General features: G+C 38.1%; 1 protein-coding gene across 1 annotated transcript in view; it reads right to left on the bottom strand.

The window, feature by feature from the left end:
* The window catches only part of LOC145672055 (transmembrane protein 47), a 267446-nt gene that overhangs the window by 139400 nt on the left and 102861 nt on the right, over nucleotides 1-25185 (bottom strand). The window contains exon 2 of the mRNA XM_081741271.1: nucleotides 20245-20314. Within this exon, the coding sequence (XP_081597397.1) occupies nucleotides 20245-20314 (70 nt within the window). The remainder of the gene's footprint in view (nucleotides 1-20244; nucleotides 20315-25185) is intronic.

Genomic DNA, 25185 nt, shown 5'->3' with positions numbered 1-25185 from the left:
CAAACTGACTTTTCTTGTGAATGTGTGTGTGTGCAAAGCAGAGATTCTTTGTCTCAAAGATGTTGAAACTTCCGGTTGAACAGCTTCGAGAAAGTTCTAGAAGCTACTAGACTATTTCGTACTTCCGGTGATTTTCTAAAGTGACTGGTGATTGGACAACTTTTCAATGACTGACCAATCAGAAACTAGGTTACGTTCTAAACGTACTCTGCTCACATGCTTTGTGTAATCCGGAGGGACGTCAAGTAATCGGGATGGAGGACCCAATGGGTGCGTGACGCGACCCGATTCAGTGACATAGTTTTTCAGTGAAACTTCATTTTATTAAAAGCATCGTGATTTGAACAATATGTATTAAAAAAGTTTAACGTGTGTAAATGATTTCGGGAAGTAACGATCGTCATATTAAACAAGAAGACTCGAAATTTATGCAATTGGTTCCATTAGAGCTCTGCAAGTCCAGAGGAACGACAAGGTAGCCACGCCATTTTTGAGGACAATGTGATGTAAGTAAATGTGAATTAAAATAATAGGAGCAATCAGGAAAATAAGCTTCGCGAGCATTGACATCAAGTTTGCCTAATTCAGGAACTTATCGACGGAATGCAGAAGTGATTCTAGCTTTGGGATTGTGTTTTACCCGCCAGGTATCTCGTATTGCCATTAAATAGTGAACTTCGAATTAAAAAAAAAAAAAAAAAAAAAAAAGAAAAAGAATTGATAACAAACGTAAACTTACAACGCAAACGGTCACAATCCATTAAAACGCATGCGTATAATTATATTATGTAAACATTTTCAGTTCTATTTTTTTTACATGTTGTTTAGCTAGATAGGGAATTCCAAAGTACTATTTTGAAAGATTATTGTTTATTTGATGTCATTGATGAGAGTGTTGTTTTAGTGATGTAAATGATTAATACTTATTGTTCATTCCAGCTCAGATATATGTTAGTATTCAAACTTCCCGTGTAAAACCAGTGCATGTAAAGTTATTAATTTTGCTTTCTGTTAAATATGAACGATTGATATCTAAGTCCCAGTGTTTCAATTGTTTGCCAGATTTTTTTTTTTTTTGTGATTGTTTTTTAGTGCTGAACAGAGACGCGAGAACAGGTTGCGGAATGTACATGATTTTAATTATATTTATGTAGTGAACTATCCCTCGCGCCAAACTTCCAGTTAGATAAGAAAGGTTTAAGTCGATATTTTTATTTTTTGCTAATTTTTATATTCGGATAGTTCGGACGCAGCCAAACACGTTGCCACCAACTCTTCCGCTTGAGTCTTTCCCAAGCTCAGGGGAAAGTTGGCAAAGCATGCGTATACTTCCCGGTGGAAGGGATGATTGGGAAAATTTCTAGTTCAAAATTAGTGTAAACGAGAGACGTAAATAAGCTTATACGATCCCCCTTTCACCAAGGCGATAGTACTATGTTACCATACCACATCAATCACAGTTGTGAACTCCAACTTAAAATTCCATTCCTTCTTTCGTATACAGGAATAAATGTCCATAATTAAATTATCTTTTTTATAGAGTTTCTTCTTATTAATTGGGAAGGCACATAACTTTTGTGACCACATTATAGAGCTGCCCCTACTTAACACTCAACTGAGACCAGAACTGGAAGCAAAGCAAACATGGTAAGAACTGCAACAAAATGACTGCCTGGTGTGGCCTCAGCGTCCCAAGAGTAAAATTCATTCTCCTACTTTGTACTCTTACAATATGAAATGAAACTCACTTGTTACTCATTTCTTTCCCCCAATGCAGAAGCTCACGATGGTCGATTTTTAAAAAATGAAAAATTATGTACAAGATTTGAGCATAACATTTTACGACTCATGCTGGTACTCTGCAACTGAACTAACCGCTGATGACAGAAAATCATCATTATATTAATGTTCTCATATTCTTTTTCTGCAGCACATATCTGAGAGGTAAACTATGCCAAGTCACTTTTTGGCCGAAATTGAGTTATCATATTTTTCTTTACTTACCTTAGTACAAGGGACACTAGGAATGTTTTGAGATGTGGACAACTGGAACGCACGAAGTGAATAATATTTTCATCAATAGATAATCGACGCAATTCAACAAAGTATTGTCTTGCAAACACTTTTTTGCTTCTTCTGTGAAATTAATATTTTATGACTTATCCTACTTTACTTCTCAGCCCCAGATATAATCATTTGGTGAAGAGAGCATCCGTACCTTCCAAACATAGGTCTTTGAAGACACTTTGGTTCCCACCGTCATGGATTCTTACATGAAATTAACTAACCAACTCTCTGACCTATGAAACCCGAAGATTCAGTGCCGCGTTCACCAAAGCTCTCCGCTGACTTCCGTCCTTAGCCAACTAAATCCAGTATCTACTTTGTATTCCTGTGAGATCTATCTTTATATCGTCCTCCCATCTGCGCCTACGGCTTCCTAATGGTCGTTTTCCGATTGGACTTCCAGTTAAAACTTTGAAAGCGTTCCTACTTTCTTCCATTCTGGCTACATGACCTTCCCACCTGAGCTTCCTAGACTTGATTACTCTAACAATGTTTGGTAAACGGTATAAATTATGCAGTTTCTCGTTATGAAGTTTCTGACACTCCTGTTTCTCTTGGGATTCTTACATGGAACCAAGGACAAACATTAAGTTTTACTGTAGGTTAGTAAAATCGGTTAGAGAGAGTTATGAAATAATCAGAAATCTTTCTAGTCAGAATATCCTAGATGATTTTTCAGGATCTGTCCGATGGTTTCACGGCTGACCTACTCTATCACAGGGATGGTCATGTGATGGTTTGACTGCAGCAGATCGCAAACACGCTCCAAATTATTCTCTGAACGATTGGTTGATGGGTGTCAACTTCTGGAATCATCAGACTTCACGTCCATCACGAAATTGAACGAACCATTCAAATACAAGATAACAAGATAGTTCATTCTTGCAGTATACAATTCTGATCATCTCGTAAATCTCTGTTGCCGATTTACCTAACTTACAGCAAAATTTAATTTTCTCCTATTATTTCACGTGGAATACGTGAGAATGGGAACCAGAATATCTTTGATAACCGATATTTAGAACTACTCAAATGCTCTCTTTTCTGTCATTTTAAACAGTTAAGAGTACCAGCATCACTGACTCCTCTAACTTTATTCTCAAATTTGTATATGAATATTATAAGCAATCACCGAAAGAAAAAAATGTGTCGCCCTGAAATTTATTCGAACAAAAATAAGTATTGTTCATAAAATAAAATTCACAAACTGTGCACCTTGATTTCTGGCCTATAAGAAAAGACCCAGAAGCAGTTAGATTATTAGTAGCATTTTGTAGATACAATACTAAGGGGCTTACTTTCTCATCTTTAATATTGTTTGTTGTTTTCAAGTTATCTGGGGAGTAGAATCGCTCACCTGTAAGTTTGTGCTGAAACATTATTCATAGGATGGATCCGTCGCCGTTGTGTCAACAGGATGAAGAAAAGAAATGAGTGAAGGGTAACTTTGTTAGTCGTCGCCCCTTCTCTTCTTTTCCTTTCGTTGAGGTCAGCCCAGCCTCCCCCCTCTGACCCAAGAACCAACGTTATCGGTAATCGATGATGCTTCTTCCATTAGCCACTGACAAAAGGAAACGACGGGATGAGAAGTTTCCTCGCTTTATCACTAGTAAAACGAACCCTCCACCTCCACCCCCACTGGATCCACAGAAAATCCGCTTACAAGAAATTTCTCTAACTTTCTTGGAGAGTGACAACCGCGAACATGCACGAAATTGAAAGATATGCTAGATAAGTTAATTATCTTCTGTCGGTCTTCTGCTACAAAGTCTTACACACACAAGTCAGGGACGAAAAATACCGGAGAGAAAACCTTAACTCTTTCTAAGTCGTCGATGACAGGATGAAGCCACATTGCACAGACACAGGGCGATACAATTATAGCGCACATTGGAATTCGAACACTCAGCAAACTGCCAGTGCGAAAATGGTATTTTAACTACTCCAATAGAGAGGCGTGCTTCTTGTGACACTTGACCATGAGCACTGATGTCGGGTCGACCAAACCACTTAGAGCGACGCTGTCAGTGCTATGTGGAAATCTAAATGAAATGAAATCTTCGAGTTTTACGTCCCACGGTTAGGCTAAAAGAGACGGTGATGATGAGATGAATGAAATGGTGGAATGAAGAATGGGAGGAAACGAGAGAACCCCGAGAAAACCCACGAACACGGTGTTTGTCCACCTCAAAGTCCACACGGCGTGAGCTGGGATCAAACCAGGGGCCCCAAGCACCAGAGGTGAACGCTCTAGCACTGAGCCACCGCGCCCCCTATGTGGAAGTCTACTTCGGTCCAAAATTATACGCACACGAGAAGCTTTTGGTATGATACACTTACTGGATGTGTACAAAATATTTATGTGAACAGCCGTGATTCTAGCTCGTATTTTGCTCTTATTTATTATTGTGCCCATTACTTCATTATACATGATGTTAATACAGTAAAACCTCGTTAATCCGGACCCCGATCAACTGAACTTTGCTTAATTCGGACAGGCGGGGCCAGACGATAACAATCGCATTCCTCACAGGGATCCATGACAGTTAAGAATAGTGTATTTGCCCATTATTGAGAAATGCTGAACAGATTAATATGAGTAGATATTGTCTAACTCAAGTGACATTTCTTCTATTTCAATGCGACCGTGCATCACAAAACCCGACGCAATTTTGTATTATATGTTTATATGCACCAATTCGAATTACATGCAAATTAATTTTTCGAATTGCCTTTGATTTTAGAAGTTGTATTTCTTCGAACGTTTGGTCAGTCCGGAATTCTAAACTATGTATTCTTGCACTGTATTACTTACAACTCACTGCATTGTTTTTCCGGTTCTATGCGGGGTATCCCGAGAGAAAGTGGCAGTACTTTAAGAATTGGTAGTATGAGCGATTCTAAGCAAAAAAAAAAATCTTATTGCTTATTGTTCACCCTGTAATTATTCTACATATGTGAGACATGGCACATTTGAAAGGTGATGAAATGGTCTTTCTAACGATATGCAACATGTGGCACAAAAAGAAAAAAAAAGGAAAAAAAGGATGAAATTTGAAAATCTCAAGTCAAGATAAAGTAGGCCAACGTAAAAATATTTGTTTTAACATTTATATATAAATTAAAAAGAAAAGTTTCCTCTTCTGGGGGGACGATCACCCCGATCGCCCCCTGGATCTGCCACTGCTTATTGCTCCGACAAAACAAAAACATTGAGTAATAAGAGAGACGCATTTTCTGGCAAGCTCATTTATCAGAGAAAAATTGGAACAATTCCACTTTGAAGTATCACTAATGACTACACAAATTTATGCAACCAATTTTTTTTAATCATTTATAAGTTGTAAAAAAAAAAAAAAAAAAAAAAATCACGAAAAAGACTGACTTTAGGTACCTAAAGTTTTTCGTAGACATTTTTGAAAGGCAGAAAAGAAAGTAAAAAAAAGTTGCCTAAAAGGAATTTTTTAGGCTTGTACACAGAAAGATACAGTAAACTGTGGAATTGTTTTAATTTTTTTCTGATAATAAACGAAACTACCAGACATATTGTCTCCTATTACCCCATCTTCCCCTATATCGACAATGAGCAGTGCGACTGAATCATTAACAGTGGACAAAACGAATTCTAATGAAACTATAGAAAGAAAAATACCTACAGAAGGGCTACAACTGAAACATATTGATCAAATAACACAAGATATAGGGCAGGAAAGGTACACGGAAATGAAAAATGTAGTTCAAACTAATCAGAAGGTTGCGTCATTTACAGTGTCGAAATTGTGGATCGAAGTGTGGTCAATAAGTGGTCAGTAACATTCTGTGCATTAGAAGACAAAAGTAGGTTTCGGCTGATCGACCAGTGCCTGTATGTGTGCCTGACAAGACACGTCCACAGCAAATGGCCTAATAGATAGTAAAAGACGATGAACTTCGATGGAATTCACTTTTTCCGCTGTTCAAAATCCAATCACTGTGCATAATTTTAGCTGTGTTCGTACAGCAAGCACACACGATTCAATTTCACGGGCAAAGTCACATTCCCACAGCAAGCACACCTGATTCAATTTCGTAGGCTAAGCGGAGTTCATATAGCAGGCAAACTTGATTCAATTTCACAGGTCGCTCACACAGAATCGGTAAAGAATTGCACGATATATTTGTAATACGTGGGATGCTGGTCTGTGCACAGCTTATTTCTCATGTCAAGTAAAATTGTTCACTTTTTCTGCTGGTCGAGATAGCTCTCTTGAGAAGTGGAAACTTCACTACTATTTTAAAAACCGTGCATCAATACAGGGCGTCAATGAACTATACAGGTGATTTCTCACACCAAAATAAGAAATAAAGTTCTTATGAACTTATGGGCATAATTTTGGAGCTACAGCCGTCCAAACGTGTGTGGGGGGAGGGGGATTCAACACGCGCATTTCGAACACGAGGAACCTCAAGCTGGCGGTCTATACAGACGTAAAGGAAGTCATACATACGTCAATCAAAAATGCATGTTTCAGCAATGTGCAACGAGTGCGCAAGGAGTTCCACACAGAGCATAATTCCGAGACATGCTCAAACAGAATTCCCATATATGCACGGACTTCAAGGAGGTCCAGAGTAGGCAAAACGTTAAGTCTTACCACTGGTGAACACGGAATGTGTCGGCAGGAGGTCGGAAATGTTCGCAACCGTTAGTTCCGCAGTTCCTCGTATTCGAACTAACGCGTGCTGCGATGTAATCTTTCACGTTCTGGATGACCCTAGCTCCAAAACGGTGGCCTTTTCCCCATACGAAATTTATCATTTTGGTATGAGAAATTGCCTCTTACAATTTGTTGGTACAATTCATTAACACCTGCATATTATAAACATTAAATCTACGTTATGCCTCATCATCACAAGAAATTGGTTGACTCGTTTGAAATGAATTTTTAAATGTACAAGGTATAATCGAGAAAAGGTTGCAAAGTACAAAACTTGTATGTTATTCATTGTAACTTAACGAACATTCATTTGTAGATCAATAATATATCTGTCTTGTTGCAGGTCTGAAGATTTCGGATTAGGATCACGTATATCCGAGAAGCGGACATTAAAAATGATGCCTTGTCTGGAAAATAGGTCAAGAGTAGAACTGAGGTCAGTGGTGCGATTCCTGTGAGCCAAAAATACCACATCTGTTGACATTCATAGGCAGATTGTAGAGGTGTACGTGGAGGCTTAAATTTCAAAGCAACATGTACCGACGTGGTCTCGTGCCTTCAAAGAAACAAGGAGCAATATTGTTAATGACAACCGTGGACACAGTGGTAGTCCCAATACTTCAACCACTGACATTACGCTTGGAACGACTAGAGCACCCCTTCTACAGCTCTGACCTAGCACCAGTGACTTTCACCTTTCTCCCGTTCTAAAGCAAAAAATGCCTGGTCACTATTACGTGGCATGTGATTATGTCAAGCCTCACGGTGGCTACGAGAACTTGACCGGATTTCTATGCACATGGTATAGAATAGGGATGGCCTTTTTCGAAAAATCTGTTTTTCGATTTTCGGAAATTTCATTTTTCGTTTTTTCGTTTTTCGCTTTTTCGAAAAATTTTTCGTTTTTCGTTTTCCGAAAAATTTTTCGTTTTTCGTTTTTCGTTTTCGAAAAATTTTTCGTTTTTCGAAAAATTTTTCGTTTTTCGTTTTTCGAAAAATTTTTCGTTTTTCGTTTTTCGAAAAATTTTTCGTTTTTCGTTTTTCGAAAAATTTTTCGTTTTTCGTTTTTCGAAAAATTTTTCGTTTTTCGTTTTCGAAAAATCCATTTTTCGAGAAAGTATTTTTCGAAAAAATGTGGCCATCCCTAGTATAGAAAGCTTTATCTGTCGCTGTGATAAGCGGTTGAACAAAAACTGTGGTTACATCGAGGTCTATTGCTGAGTGTCCTCTATCATCAGGTGTGTGAACTTTCCAGCATTGTCTCACATATAAGCTATTGCCTTTTTTCGATCATCCCTCGTACTTAGTTTGAACAAAATCTTGAATTAGGTTTTCATCATGTCACTTTCATTAAAATACATACGCTAAGGAGAGGTAAGTTCAAATATTTTTCATAAGCCCTATTTTTCCCGTGACAAGAACGGACATTGCAGCTAGTTTTACGGATTTTACAACTCGGAATGGAAAACATGATTCCTAAGAGACGTACAGATCGGCTCTAAAAACGTACTCAAAAACGAAGCTCTATACAAATGTGTTTCTATTATCTAACATTTGGTTCCATCCTCATGAATAACACATAACAAACGCTTCTCCATTTTTTTCTTCTAGTTTTCTGATTTTTCACATCACTTTTCAGAGAGAGAGAGAGAGAGAGAGAGAGAGAGAGAGAGAGAGAGAGATGAAGAACATAAAACTGTTATGTTTTAGAAAGTAACATGGTAGTGGGTTTCTATGCATATAAAACCATCCTAATCGGTTCATCCAGGTGTCAGTTCTCGGGTAAGCGAACCGCACACACAAACAAGCAGCAGCAGCAGTATGTATGTTGTATGTTCCCCTCCCTTTATCCAGGCCGAGATTAATAGGTTGCAGCACTTTCTCATTTACCCACTTCACTTTCCAAACAATAACACGAATGCTATCAGACAGATGAATCGATACTCGGCACATTCCACATTATTCGCTTCAGCAACCAACACGCCATAAGCATATTTGCTCAACGATTCAAATCAGAAATACGATGGGCTTATATCGAACATCAAGAACGAAAAATACACACTGCTCACATGTTCACTATTCGCATACACATATAATGGATCTCTTTTACTATCCAATCTTGATTAGGTATTTCAATTAGAGTTGTGAGGCTGTTACATTAAGCGCAAATATCAATATCAATCTGGGAGATTGAAGAGAACTGAATAAACCTTAGTTTTAAGTGGTTCTTGAGAATGTTGTAGTTTTATATAGGCCTCTTTCGGGAGAATAATAAGAGCGGACATTTATAAAGTTCAGGGAATCATTGTGTTTAGTTTACAATTTTTACAATTATAGGCATTTGGATCACAGTTCGACAAGTAACTTACAAGGAAAAAGAAAGTTTAAAGGCTGTGTTTCTAGCTACTCAAGTGCGCCTAGCTTTAAGTTCCACTTTATATCGCATGGACTATACTTGGTTCAAACAGATAACCCATCAATCCGTACGCATGACGAAGGTGCTTTGTTGCCTAAGCATATAAAAGAAATAAGCACGGTTTAAGAAAACAAAACCTTTAGACCTCTGATTTCCTCTACGACAATTAGATCTGACAACACTGTGTTTTCGTCATTGGCTGCAAGACCAACGAATCCACGAGTTGGCAAAATATAACGTACACTCTTCCAGTGATGCCAACACGTGGGAAAAATTCCATTTTGTGAGATTTTTTTGACAATGATTTCTCGAAATGGGTAAAGAGAATTTTTGCAAAAATTAGCAAAATTTATGGGATTTTACATATATCTATTCCATCGACAACAAAACTGTCTATGGGCGAGCAGACAAATGAGTCTTTACTAAATGTGAAATAGTGATTTATGTAATAACTTGTGAATCTCAAGAAACAAGCACCAAGATACGTTAATTTACTCTGGTATTTAAAAAGGGGGACAAATGAAATGCAACAAAGAACTTAAGTAAAAACGAGAAACATCAACTTCCAAAACGTTCCATCCGAAATTACTAAAGAATGAAGTTTATCTAGTTTTATTATGTTCAATGTAAGTTCATGGCAAAAACATGTGATGGAAATATTAAACTCACAACAAAATGTTCTTTTCTTCATAAACATTTTCAATTGTCTCTTTCAATTAAGGACAATACGTGTTCGTAAGCTATTTGATAAACGTTGGGGATCATACACTCATATATTTAAGAAAATGATTGATGTACACTCATGTCCAAAATTATTTTCGCAAATCTATAAATATGTTGTTGTAGGAATATAATTTTATAACGAATTCGCCCGGTATTTCTTATAATGTTGGTATGTGTATAATCAACAAAGGAGAATATGTAGTAAATTTCATGTCAAAAGAGCAGTAAATAAGAACAATATAACGAAAAGAAAACCTTTATTGTCCATTTAGCAACATTTTGTTTTACTCATTCTAATTTTCGTATTTATAATTCTTTTCCTATGAAATTTACCACAAATATACATTTCCTGATTATACACATAGTATCAGTATTAAAAGTACCCTGCAAAACCATTATCAAATTATATTGTTACAAGAAGACAGTTATAGATATGCGACAATCATTTTAGACATGGGTGTACACTAATTTCACTGTTCACATTTTTTTAAGTTTGAAAATTTTTATTATTAGCATGGCGTAAGAAATTTGAGAACAAAATGGGAATTTGTGCCTGTTGAGATGGAATTTTATATCATTTCAGATTGGCATCACTGCACTCTTCAAGCTAAACCGGTTTAGTCACTTACTCCACGCTAATCAAATTAGATTTATGTAATGTAAGTGATGGTTGGAAGTCAACTAATGAAATCGGACTGAGAACTTTCAACGCTTTGTTTTCCAGACGAGTCATCATTTTGAGTGCCCGCTTCTCGGGTATACATTGAACAGAATCAGAAGTCTTAAAACCTCCACCAAGACAGACATGTTATTGGTCTACAAATAAATTTACGTTACGTTACAGCGGATAACATGGAAGTTTTATGCTTTGTAAAAAAAAAAAAAAAAAAAAAAAAAAAAAAAAAAAAAATCGATCATCCGTCGTGTTTAACATCATCAGTAAACCAATTACTAAGTGAACGACTAGCTTTAATAACAAATATTCAACATTACAACAAAATGGGGGGGGGATGTATTCTAGTGAAATGTAGGGCTTAGGTCATGAAGGCTTGTCTCTTAAGTCTTCATCCCGACGAAATTAAAATACCGCTAATTTTACATTAATTATGTGATATCTTCAAATAGATAAAAGATAATCAAAATGTGGAACAAGAGCGCCCTAGACAATATTATTTTGCGTGAGGTACCGTTATCAAAAGTCACCTAGGGCTTTATGTTTTCAGCTGTTTAGAAACGCGAAAATAAATTCCGATTTTCAAAATGGCTTGAAATCGAAAGCAGATAAGTGAGTCGTGATAATGGTTTCTCATGTAAAATAATGTTGTCTAGGGCGCTCTTGTTCCATATTTTGATTATCTTTTATCTATTTCAAGATATCACATAATTAATGTAAAATTAGCGGTATTTTAATTTCGCCGGGATGAAGACTCTTAACTCATCGCAGGAAAAAGAGAGAGAAAGAAAGAGACAAAAAAAAGTATTAACAAGAGTCAAAACCTCTGTGGCTAAATTGTTGTTAACGACTGTAAATGTGGTCTTGGCAACTGTATTGAAAACTTTTCTCGCTCACTAGATTTCGGGAAGACTTTTTTTTTTTTTTAACGCTTCTCCTCCCTCTAAAAGCTTCGTATTTTGGTATCGTCGTTAAGTCGAAGCACGTACATGTGGAGTTCAGACACTAACGACCCTGAATCTCGGTTTGGCCATCTATTATTTTGTACAGAAAAGTTAACAAATACACTTTTTGCTCGTTTGCCAAACTAATGAACTCAGAGCCGTTTAGTACTTCATTACTAGCTTTGAATTTTTGGATATGATTTGCTTTGTATGCGTTTTTTTAGGAAGAATAGAGATTTGCACTCGATTATTTCTATTCGATGTTTGCATTTTTCCTTTGGTCTGCATGGAGTTACCAATTATTCTGATAGCTGGATTCTAGAGGTTCCTATGACAACAGCACAATGCTTTCGGAAATGAATAAGCTCAACTTCCTCTCCTCACCCCCTTGCCCACACATATGCAATTTTCTAAATTACAATAGACATAACAAACGTGGCAAAAACTAATGCAGTTCACAAACAGAAGTTGAGCCAAATGTATTTTTTTTAAAAGGGAGAGAGAGAAACTGAGGAATATAAGGCCAAAGTTTATCTTCATACAGTGAATACACGCTGCTTGATATTTTTTATATTTTAACGCAGTGATTCCCAACCCATGTGTCGCATAATCCCATAGAGTGTGTCGCGAAATTTTAGAATTTAAGTCATGAAACACTTAATGAGTTGAAATGAATTTTGTGACAGACTGCACAAGTACATGCCTCCAACGGTAAGAACAATGCTTACTACTTCGTAAAAATTTATTGTCTTCCACTATCATAATTGATATTAATCTTATACAGATAAAAAAAACGTATGTGGGTTGCATAAAAACGTAGGTTACATGCGTAAATCCTGTAGTGTTTGGACCACGTAAACCTTATGTAACATCGTGCAGCAAACGTATGTTTTATAGCACTTTCCGTATAAGTTCCGAATAAATGCACTTTCCGTACAAAAGAAACTACTGTATATAGGCGGCCACGATCTCACATACAGATGGCCGTATATAACATACAGCTGACATATGTAACATACGGAAGAGTATTAAATGTCAGACATCCTGCAGCGACATGATGTAACATACAAGCGGGAAAGAGCAGTAGGTATGTAGCATATAGATAATGTATGCTCCGTACAGATTTCCATAGTAAACATAAGGATTCCGTATGTTTTCGTGTAGCCTATAGTCAGTATGCATGCCATTGGTGGTGATGTTCCACGTCTGATTCCCGGAGTGAACGTACGTATTGGCTCAAGACCATAACGCAATTGTATAAAGTATTGATATTTTTGACAGGTATCAAACTATGTTCTAAAATAAGGCTACAGGATTTTCTTCAACGAGTCCGAAGACGGATTCTGTTTTAAAATCAGGGAACTGTACCCAAGAAACGAATAGGGATAAGATTTCTGGGCTTTCGCCATCTATGGTCATGTTAGCCGTCGCACTTTGAGGGTTGACGTCCCTCAGCAATCACACCACCCGGGGAATCGGAGAGGAAGAAAGGAGTTGGGAAGGATGGAAGCGGCCTGAAACTATAGTTAGGTACCATCTCGGCATTTACTTGGTGTGACTAAGGAAAAAACTCACTCAGGATTTTGGGCCTGAAAAAGCTGTTAGACTTTTTCGACCGTGTTCCCAACGGGAATCGAACCCGAATCCGCTCGCACAAAAGGCGAGAGCGTCAGCGACTACACTACGCGAGGCCACCCCTCGGGAAACGAGGACGTGTTGTAATCTCTCAAGGTGGAATATTCTCTACAACATTAAAGCTTACCAATTTCACTGTTAAGATTTTTTTGGACGTACCGCGAGACAACATAGAAGCAGCCTGAATTAAAACCACCAGGCAGGGGCGGACCAAAGGCCGGGCAACCCGGGCGACTGCCCGAAGGGCCAGAGTCAGAGGGTGCCAAAACGAGCCTCAAAAAGTAAATTTTATAATGTGTTTTCTACTGACTTTTTTGGTTTATATTCTTGTAAAGTAGCGGCATTTGCATAATCTGTTTCCATTTCACCATGGAACAAGAAAGTTTCATAGTATTAAGGGTGCTGTACCGACAAATGGAGAGATGGCATGTAGAATAAATAGTGGAGGGGGAGTAAGTATTGTTTGTTTGTTTGCTTGAGTTTAGCGTTCCACGGTTATGCCTCAATGGCCAAAAAGAGATGTGGGTACTGATTATAGTGGAATCCGAACCACTTTTATCGTTCAACAGTAACCCACTGGGAATTGGACCCGGGACCACAGAAGGCAGGCGTGCTAGCCACTAGACCAAGCGGGGAGCGGAGTTGGTATGTTTTATAGCGGGCCATATTCTTTGTGTAGTTTTCCTAGGTAATGAATGTCTTTTTGAAAAATGGGGTTTAAAATATTAAAAACACTATGATAAAATGTAAAATATAGGTTAGTCCTAGGGAGTGGCGCCAAAAAAGTCACTTTGCCCGCGTGAAAATTTGGCCTGGTCCGCCCCTGCAACCAGGCCTTAATTCAGAAAGATTTAGGAAGTTGGAAATAAAGACGACAAAGAAATGCTAACTGACATATCTAAACGACTAGACTGCACAATTTAATAATAAATAATAATAATAATAATAATAATAATAATAATAATAATAATAATAATAATAATAATAATAATAATAAAGTCATAACTCAACGGCAGCTCTTGAGAAGTCACATCGGTGAAGCTTAAAATTTTATCGGCTCAAACTAAAGGAAGAAAATTTCCCTAATGTACGCACTCTTCTTATATTAATTTTAATTTTTACCGACGAGACTTCCCTCAAAAGCCGCCACTGCCTCAATTACAGAACTTGAATACGTGTATTCCTAATCTTTGTTTGTGCCTCCTCGTAGCCGAGAAGTTGAAAGAGACTATTTTCTGGTGTAGTACTAATCACGATTCCCGGAAGTAGTTGAGTCAGATACAAATCCAAGTAGTAACTCGATCCTATTTAAATAATAAGTTTTGTCTCTCATACAGCTTTGGTGCTGAAATTAAAAGGAACGTTAATTAAATTCAATCAATCCTAATATACTACTTTATGATTAGTATTACCTACGAAACGAGAATTGCGCTTTTAGAGACGAGGCTGAAATTTCTCGAGTGTTGTGAGCAACAGTAGTTCACGCTAGTCCTAGATCAAAAACATTATTCTACTGTTACATGTTACATATTCATGTTATAAAAACTAGAAATTGATAGAATCATTGTGTGAGCACAATGAAGAATAATAATCAATGTTTAAAGATATACAAGTCATTACACAATATATATATTCCAATACAGACCAGAGCCCTGCAAACCCAGGCCCGACCCGAATGGATCTGAAGTCTGTGCCCGGCTCGACCCGGCCCGGCCCGAATCTCGAGCCGGGCCGGGCACATTCCGGGCCGAAACACGGGCCCGAACACCGTGAAAGACGGATCGGAAACTAATGTTGGCAGCCTGTGTTAATCGTAATGTGTTTGGGAAATTAACTCTTTATTCAAGACTGTATAGTACTGTACTTCTACTACTCTTATTATTACTACTACTGCTACTGCTATTATTATTATTATTATTATTATTATTATTATTATTATTATTATTATTATTACAACTGCTATGATTTCGCGTCAGAGTTGACATGTCTGGTGGTACCGTACATACTTTACAATCTAAGTACAGAAAGGGGGGCCGCGGTGGCTCAGTGGTAGAGCGTTCACCTCTGGTGCTTGGGGTCCCGGGTTCGATTCCAGTCCCCGCGAAGTGAACTTTGTGGTGGACAAACACCGTGTGTGTGGGTTTTCTCGGGGTTCTCCCGTTTCCTCCCACTTTCTTCATTCCACCATTTCATTCATTACTCATCATCACCGTCTCCTTTAGCCTACGCGGCATAACCGTGGGACGTAAAACTGAAAGATTTCATTTCATTTTTTTTTCTAAGTACAGAAAAAAATCGAAGAAATACTAGTTATTATGGCCAGTCTGCGTAGAATGCGAACAGTTGCTTGACGAGGGGCAATGGTGGCTCAGTAGGTAAAGCATTCACATCTGGTGCTAGAGGTCGTCGGATCGATCCCTCCTCGTCGTCGGATAGTTGATATTAAGAAAATGAAAATATAAGGTTTCCTAAGAAACCAATAGTGCAAAATGAACATCGCTTTACTGTACGTCCTTGTACGCATCGAATAGCACGGGAACAGAGTCAACAGTCTCAGGCTTTAGAGCATTTCTCCGTTCCTGAGTACTAAAAGTTCTTTCAGTAGACGCACTAGAAGCAGGGATGACGAGATACTGACGCGTTAATTTACACAATTTTGGTAATGTTTGTTCTTGTTACTTCCACTACTGCAGTATATCTAGTTCTCTTACACATGATGACATGTTGAGGTAGATGTCTACTTCATCATCAAATTCACCAGAGACTGAATGTCTATCTTCCCAATCCATTAGTTTATTCTTCTTGGTAGGTGGTTCCAAGTTATGCCAACTAGCCTAAAGGAGACGATGGTGATGAGAAATAAATGAAATAGTGGAATAAATAAAGTGGAAGGAAACAGGAGAACGCCGCGAATCCCCCACACGCTGTTTGTCCACCACAAAGTTCACTTGGCGAGAGCTTGGATCAAACCAGGGACCCCATACACCAGAGGTGAACGCTCAACCACTGAGCCACCGTTCCAGGAACACCTAATCGACCCTGGCGATTTGGTGATTTATTTGATCATTATATTTTGTTATATTTGTAGCATCATACTATAAACAATACATGAACATGTAACACCATTCGATATTTGCCTTGCTAATTGAACATTACTACAAATTGCACTGATCTTATGAGCACGCCAGTTCATGGTTTTGCCCTCCGTGGTCCAATGGTAGCGTACCAAATTCTACTTACTAGGTCAAGTACTTGACTTTATCACACGTTCTTTAGGTAATTACGGCTCAGGCTGTATGGATGATGATGGGATGAATTGTTGGAAAGAAAACAGTGGGAGGAAGCGGGACCACCCCAGAAACTCCCACGCACACGATGTTTGTCCACAACAAAGCTCACATAGCATGAGCAAGGGTTGATCCGACGACCTCTAGCACCACATGTAAGTGTTTTTTCTACTGAGCCACTGTTCTCCCTCGTAGATCAACCATCGGTTCACATTCTACGCAGACCGGCCATAATAACTAGCATTTCTCCATTTTATTCTGTACTTAGAAAGTAAATTCGGTACCACCAGACATGTCAACTTTGACTCGAAGTCGTAGCACTTGTAGTAGTATTAGCAGTGGTCGTAGTAGTAATAGCAGAAGTAGTAATAGATGTAGTAGAAGTAGTAATAGTAATAGTATTACCAGTACATCGCAGTCTTGAATAAAGAGTCAGTTTCCCAAACACATTACGATTAACATAGGCTGACAGTAAGACCGTACAAACACGGCAAAAATAGAGGTAGTGGAGGACATTAAGAAAACAAATAGGCTGACATTAGTTTCCGAACCGTTTTTCAGAGTATCCGGGCCGAGCCGGGCCGGCCCGAAATGTGCTCGGCCCGGTTAGGGCCCGGTCCAGTTTGATATTACTTGAAAGCGGTCGGGCCGGGCACCGGGCCGAACCGGGCGCGCCCGGCCCGTGCAGGGCTCTGGTACAGACAAGCACCCAGATATTTTTGTTGGGAGGGGTCCAAGCTCTAGTGGGGGCAGGGCCGTGCCGTCGGGGGGCGAGCGGGGCCCGAAGTCCCGGGCGCCGAAGTAAGGGGGCGAAAAATTCGGGAGAAAAAAAGAAAAATTGCTTGGAATGTATGTATATATGGGGGTGCCGCCGTATACTCTCGCCCCGGGCGCTGATTTTCCACGGCACGGCCCTGGTGGTGGGGGTCCAATCCTATAAGCCACTACGTCTAGGTAGTACTGAAGAGGCATTAATGTGCACGCGAAAAAAACAATATGTAATTGCAATATATTTCCACCTATATTTTCAGAAAAAAAATGATAGAACTATAATGTTATTATCAGAGAAAGAATACAGATGAAGTGCAAGATTAAATTTCCATTCTATATCAATCATTTCCCTGTTCAAAAGTATAGTTTTATTGAGAAAGTGTACAACCGTATGTTGAATTAGGAAATTTTGAAAGTGGGGGTCTGGACCCGGTATATATATAAAGCAATAAATGCTTCCGAGAATCGAAACAAGACAAGCTTACTTCTCGTCTCGTCTCGTATGCACCACTACTTCTGATTTATTTTCTCTACTCAATTGTACTTGATTTTTATTTTCGATATAATTTTTCGAATAACGTGGAAAGGAACTAGCCACTGAACACTTGTTCAAATGGTTTAGTTGTCCAACTTAGCAGGTTAGGATAAGTGGGATAGAACCTGCTTTCGAGCAGAACACTCAGACAACTATAAATTGGCTAACTTTGGAAATAAAACAAAATATGTCTCTGAACCAAAAGCTCTAATCAAATCCTGTAGATTATTTTGAATGACAGTCGTTTCCTTTTCACAAACAGAGCTGAAAAAAAAAATCCAGAGATGCTTTCCCATCAGTGGTCAACTAGCAAATTGAATTGAAGGTGAGTGACGGTCAGCGGTCCCTGGTGGCCATACGCTGTCACTCACTTTGAACTCAGCCAACAAAGCTAGGTATCGCTTAGTTGTGTTGTTTTAGTTAGGCCATCAAACAAGACTTAACTTTTCAAATAGGGTCACAGGTTGCTGGCTGGCTTGCTGGATGAGAATACGAATTCCCAACTGTTATTGATCAAGCAACCAGCCACACAGAGTACCTCAGTTGGTCTCCCTGGCTTCTCATTACAGGCAGCTCTTGAATTCAGTTGCTACTTCTATATCATTGCACAGAAATTTACTACCGTTCATTAGCCTAATTTTTATTCTGTATTATTTCCCTATTTTTCAAGTAACTGATCAATCCGAATTTGCTTCGTAAATAAAAGCATCATATTCGCTAAATAATAAGATATTGATTCAGCACTTTTAAACGATTCCTATATTATGCTTAATTCTTCGGAAATGGACAAGAAATTTCATATAAACCTAAGCTGGCTTAGTCAGTAGGTATCTGGCGACCCAGGTTGACTCCGCGGAGAGGTTGCTTTTTTTCTTCTTCTTCTTTCTTCGACCCTCGTTCAATATATTTCAGGGGTTCGCCCAGTCTCAAAACAGGTATTTCGGGAAAATGGAACGTGGCGACCAATATGATGGTGGGTTACAACCTGTGATGATTTCAGGGGCGGCCCATAGAGGAAATTCTTCCCTCTGGGGCCATATCACTGTTCACGCTAAATTGGGTTACCAGTATTTACGCAGTATTACTTTTCACCTCCCGTATACCGAAAAGGATCTTCTGAAATCACTGCTTACAATAAAAGCAATCTTAAATTCAATTCTATCCAAATCCTTCTTCCAATATATTAGGGTATCCGTCTTCCTATATATTATATAAAGGTATTATAGAAATAAATTTAATTTTAATGTGTGTAACTTATATGTATTGAGAAACAGAAGCACCGATTATATCTTAAAATTACGCCTCAAATTCTTATGGCCACTCATCTGTGGCATTATACGTACTAGGCCTTCTAGGACGGCTACTGCCTTCAACCATCCCCCGAAGCACTGCTCACACCTTGGAGTAAAGTGGGTTGAAATCTGGGCTACTAGGGAGCCAGTGAAGTGGTGACTGGAGACATTCGTACAAAGTCAATCATGGGTGGAGTTTGCCTTGTAAGCTGGTCCAGATTCCTGTTGAAAGCTCCATTCTTTATCGAACACGATGTGGTTCAGAGTTTTCCAAACGGGTTCCAAGTTCCAACACGGTCGCTTTCATACTCTTTAGCAGAGATTTTAACAAATATATAACAAAAGTGATATTGGTATTATAGACCTCACCCACCTAGAGCGTGGTGATCCCACAGGATTCTTGGAGCTTACTCACGAGCTTCTCGAAAGGAGAAAGAAGCACACACACGATCATTCTGTCAGCTGAATGATTCTTCAATTGTGAGAATATTTCCATATGTGAAAAGAATTTTCCGATAACGCTGCACGAGGTGTCGTGTTTTTAGTATAAAGAAGTAAGCGATGCTTCTTTGATATGTTCGAACAGCAGGTCACCGTGCACGAAATGGTTCTGATATGTGAACGTTACGAACCATCAAAGACTGTTTCCTTATTGGATTTCGCCAAATAGGAAACTCACCGCAATTACCAGCTGTTGGTCCGCACGGTGCGTGTTGTCTGTCTCGATCAGGGCGTTGAAAATTGTTTGTATTAAAAACCCACCTACTGTTAGTTCACTTTATCTAACGCTATCGACTGCAAGTCGACTTCTGCAGTCTCTCCATTCTATGATTGAATGATCAACCACCACACACTCTGTACGTGTTGGGTAGATGGGGGGGGGAAGGGACGAGGTCTTTAATATCTGAGCCACAAGCTACATCACGACTTTGTAATAATCGTATGAATAAATAGGTATAAGTAAGTTCATAAACATAGAAGCATAGGTAAGTACACGAGCATAAAAGCATACGGAATTTGATGGACTATATCTCTACAATCCAAATCGCAAGTCCGCAGCGTATCATCCCCGCAAGGACAAAGAAGGCTGCCTCCTAGCTTGCTTCCTTAGGAATGAAACCCGGATTTAGCGTGCTAATTATTGAAATACATGGAGCATATCACAATTCTGTAATATACTCGTACATATATTAAATGTACTTACCTTGAGCGGTCTCGTAATGGTGACTGTTTCGATAGTTGTAGTGGGTGCCATTTTTCCTTCGGACGGACGTCTGGAAAAGAAAACAAAAGTCTTGACAACTAAGCAGTAAAAAACAAGTGTTTTCACTCTGAACTAATTTACCCACCAATCAAAGAAAAAATTTGAATAAACTTTCGCGGAAGAACTTGAATTCTGGGATGCTATACAGTAAAGAAACGGCTTCGTCACTGAAAAAAAAGTTGTTGAGTTGATTTTGAGTTTAACGTCCCGTTCAGCAGCGAGGCTATATGAGACGTGGACCTACTGATTAACGTGGAATCCGAACCACATGAGCTCCCGCCGGGAATCGAACCTGGGCCTCCCACGCCAAAGGCGCGCACGCTAACCGCTTAGCCACAGAGGAGCTCTGAAAAAAAAAAGTGAATATATACATTAGTTATTCCTGAAATCGCTTCGCAGTCTCATAATCATGCTGTTGACCGATACTGTGGAAACACCCAAGTAAAATTAAATGATAAAGAGATAATGAAATTAAAGCCAACGTGTGAGATAAAACAGCAACGCGAAATAAAAGCAAAGACAGGAATGGAAACAGAATCATTTAGGAAGAAAAGTCATGTTTCTAACGTAAGTTCTTGACTTTAAAAAAAAATCAAAATTTTCGTGTGGAGTATTATACTCGATGGACATTTCGCAAAAGCTAAGAAAAAAAAAAGACTAGAGGCTTTCGAATTGTGGATTGAAGAGTTGAGAGAATTAGGTGAAACGAACAGAAAACTAATAATGTGTTAGAAATAGTGGGAGAGAATTTATTTATACACATTTCTGGGAATTACCGAAATCTGCGGATGAGGAATGAATGACATCCCTCGGGGTGCACACTAGCTGAAGGGGCAGAAGGAAGAAAGAAATGAAAAAGGAAGGAAACGGCCTGGGACGTGTTAAGTACCATCCCGACATTTGCCTTATGTGAATAAAGAAAAACATCATTCAGCATTGCTGGCCTGAAAAAAAAATTGTTACACCTTTTCCACAAGGAATCGAACCCAGGCCCGCTCGTACTAAAGGAGAGAGAGCATTAGCGACTACGCTACGCGTAGTGGGGAGAAAAGAACAATTTTAGATGTAATTTGAAATAGATGTGAAGAAAATATATCATGATGGGATGTGCTACAAGGTATGGTGGAAGCAAAAAGAGGAAGGAAGCGAAACAAGCTATAGCTGATAAGCAATATTAAAACAGAAAATTGCTCTGTGAAGACGAAGAGGTTAGCTGAAGATTATGGTGCAACGGAAAGCAAAAATCTGTCATACTCCCCAGAAAATTATATTATATTATATTATATATATATATATATATATATATATATATATATATATATATATATATATATATATATATACTGTATGGCCTAAATTCATTATACAAAAGCAGAGGAGTTTTGGAGCTATGGACCTTTAGAATTCATTTTTTCATGTTTTCGGCAGCCCATAAGACGTAAACGATGGGGTTTTCGCCCTCAATGTTTATTGGAACTTTTTTGTTTGTTTTATTACTTTTAGCTTTACTTACTACTTAGAGCTACTTTTAAGAGCTTTGGGATGGGTTTTATTTATATATATAAAATACGAAAGTTTCCTCTTCTGGGAGGTCGATCGCCCCGATCCCCCTGGATTCGCCCCTGGTCCACAGATATCTGTTCCACGCTTTTGGGCAAGCAGAAACATTTTCGTACGAATTGTTCCTGATTGTCACTGTTATCCGCACACTTCCTTAAGTTTTGGGCATGAAATAATACTGAACATAGTCATGAAGAAAATAAGATAATAACCTGATGTAGTGGCATTTCAAAAAACACACAGCTTTATGTTAGGAGGCAATACTGTTAATCTGTTGGTATTGAAAAATTTGTCAAACAATGTCACCGTGTCAATATTTGATTGCGGTAGAATTTCAGTGAATTTTATTTATTAGTTTGAGGCATCTCAGTTCGTCCTGTAGACATTATATTATAATGCTTTACACCAGGATTCTAAATAACGCAGCGAGGGAAACTTGCTATTATTAAAACATACTCCTGTTCTATTGGTAGAAATAAACTCAAATCCCCAAAAAATATTTTTCTACGCGTAATTAACAAAAGTTTCAATAATTACATTTCACGACATATCAACTCCCTCTCATGTTTCGCGGTAGGGCCGTGTATAAATTTCATATTTATACGTATTGCTGATACTTCAATAAACAACCATTCTCAGAATATAAAATTACCTATGCATGTCAACGAACAATAAAAATATCCAAAAATTCATCTCCCTCAACCGTAGCTTTGACGTTAAAGCATTATTCTACACCAAGTTGAAAAAGTGAAAAGTGTAAAGCGTGTCCAGTCATTTTCATGATACGTCTTCAGAAAGGAAAACTTACAAGCACCCAGCATTCGACAATAATAGCTCATAGCCGCGCGTGTTAAAATAAAAGAGGAAGAGAATGAAGAATCTCCAGGCCTTTTGTTAAAGGAAAAAAAGATATAAAATCAATAAAATGGATAACGTAATTGATTAGTTTCGTGCTGTTTTGAATCGAACACGTGGCAGGAGTTCCACGCATTTTCATGGAAAAATCAACTACCTTTCATATTTTATAGCTCTTAGAACATTATAAAACCAACTGTAATCACAAAGTTTCTTTCGTTGCTCCTCATACATACGCGTCATTGATACACTGCACCGCCCACAAGCAATAGGGAAGTCTTCCAGTTAAGATATTTTTTTTTATAAATCTGGATATCTAGAGCTGCGATTGGTAACTGTAAATATATAAGGTTATTCAAAAGAATGAACCGATTGCAAGAAGTTATATCATATTTTAATAAAGAAAAACTCTTCAAACTTCCAACCAAATCACAAATAAGTATTTTCCTGATAATCAAGTTTTCTTTCATGTAATACAGGTGTTCAATATGGACACCACCTGCACAATGAACATAATGATACGCGCTTCAGAATAGAACAATCCATTGAGTTGACCGTTGTTGTAATGAGCCTAGAGTCTTAAACTGTCTTTTTCTTTTTTTTTCTTTTTTTTTTTCCCTTCGGACAGGAAGGAGTGTTGTTGGATCGCCTTCGAAAAGTATACTCCACTGTGATAACTAGGGTTAGGACTGTTGATGAAAAAAAAAAAGTATTGAAACTGGTGGGTAAAAAGGTGGAATTAATGATGGCTGGAAAGAACACATTTTGGTGGAATGATGGGTGGAAAGGTGAAAGAACACATTTTGGTGAAATGATGGGTGGCAAGGTGAAAAACGTATTTTGGTGGAACGCTGGGTGGAAAGATGAAAAATATATTTTGGAGGAATGATGGGTGGAAAGGCGAAAAAAAAAACACATTTTGGTGAAATGATGGGTGGAAAGATGAAAAACACATTTTGGAGGAATGATGGGTGCAAAGGTGAAAAACACATTTTGGTGAAATGATGGTAGAAAGGTGAAAAAACATATTTTGGTGGAATGATGGTAGAGAGATGAAAACACACATTTCGGTGGAATCATGGCTGGAAAGGTGAAGAAATACATATTTTGGTGGAATGAAAACTATCTTAATTAATAATTATTCTACATTGCAAACATAATTTTAATATTTTTGTATTCTATAAATCTAGATATTTGATCACTTCAAAAAGTCTAACCGAACATTGAAAAAATGTAAATGACTATCATAATTTGACCTTCGATTTGTTGACCATTTCAAACGTGGAAATCGAAATGAACTGAATTTAACAACATTCATCATCTCAGTGCTGCGAAATGTCAGACTCTCGCCAGTGGCGTCTCGTGACAATTTCCCCTGGTCGATGCCCGGTCAAGTAAGTTTGTAGTGGACAATCGTGTCCATGATTTTTTCGGCATATTCCGGTTTCCTCCCACATTCTCATTCGCTCAATTATTCCATCATCATTCAATCTCCTTAATCATCCGTCTCCTTTAGCCTAAAGGACATAATCGTGGGACGTTAAACGGAAATATTTCACTTCATTTTTTTTTCAAATAACGTAGGGAAAGAAACATTATTTCCATTTCATAATCTGTCGATCATTTATTGCTTTAAAACTAACTCTGAAATTTTGTCATAGTTTAATTTTCATCTCTTGATAGTTAACTTTGATCGATAATGTCCTAACATTAAATTCTTTGTAATCTTTCATGATCCCTCAATGCACTAAATTATATGCAATACTTTGGAATCAGTCAACAGAATTTTCTACACAATATGCTAATGATAACATTCTTGGTACAATAAATCTTACGAAAACTGCTTCTGTACCAAACAGACTTCTAGATTCACTAATACTGAGATTGTTTTAGGAAAACCTAACACTATGAACATATCAAGGATGTAATGAAAGACCTAGGAGTATATGGCGTATACCCACTTAATATTTTTATAGATCAGCATATTTTCTTTAATTCAGGGATGTAATGGAGATATAGGCACGTACAGTCCGCAGCAAAAAACCTGCAACATAAGCATATAAGTTTATTGTGAAACGACGAAGTCTTTTGCTCCCAAGTAAGTGTGCGGGGGAGGACGCCGAGGTTTCTCCTGGCGTGATTCGTGCCACTTAGACGTTATGTTGATTCCCTTGGCTGTTAGGCGTAGTTTCACAATAAACTTACATGCTCATGTTGCAGGTTTTTTGCTGTGGACTGTACAAGTTATATTTTTGAAACCGGTCAAGCGTATGCCTACCAAAAATTTTAGCAATACATAACTAGAACCTATGCAAAAAATAATAATAAATACTAGTATATACAATTATAAATGAACCACCACACACAACACGTTTTCACTTTTGCCATTTACAAATACACGGAGGAAATCATGTCAGCGCATCAAGTATAATCTCAGAACTGAAGTGACACCAAAAGAAGAAGAAA

The sequence above is a fragment of the Thermobia domestica genome, chromosome 15 (genome assembly GCF_964235325.1).
Source record: "Thermobia domestica chromosome 15, izTheDome1.hap1.1, whole genome shotgun sequence".
NCBI lineage: Eukaryota > Metazoa > Arthropoda > Insecta > Zygentoma > Lepismatidae > Thermobia > Thermobia domestica.
The sequence above is the reverse complement of the archived record's forward strand: the minus strand, read 5'-3'. Positions and strand labels throughout refer to the sequence as shown.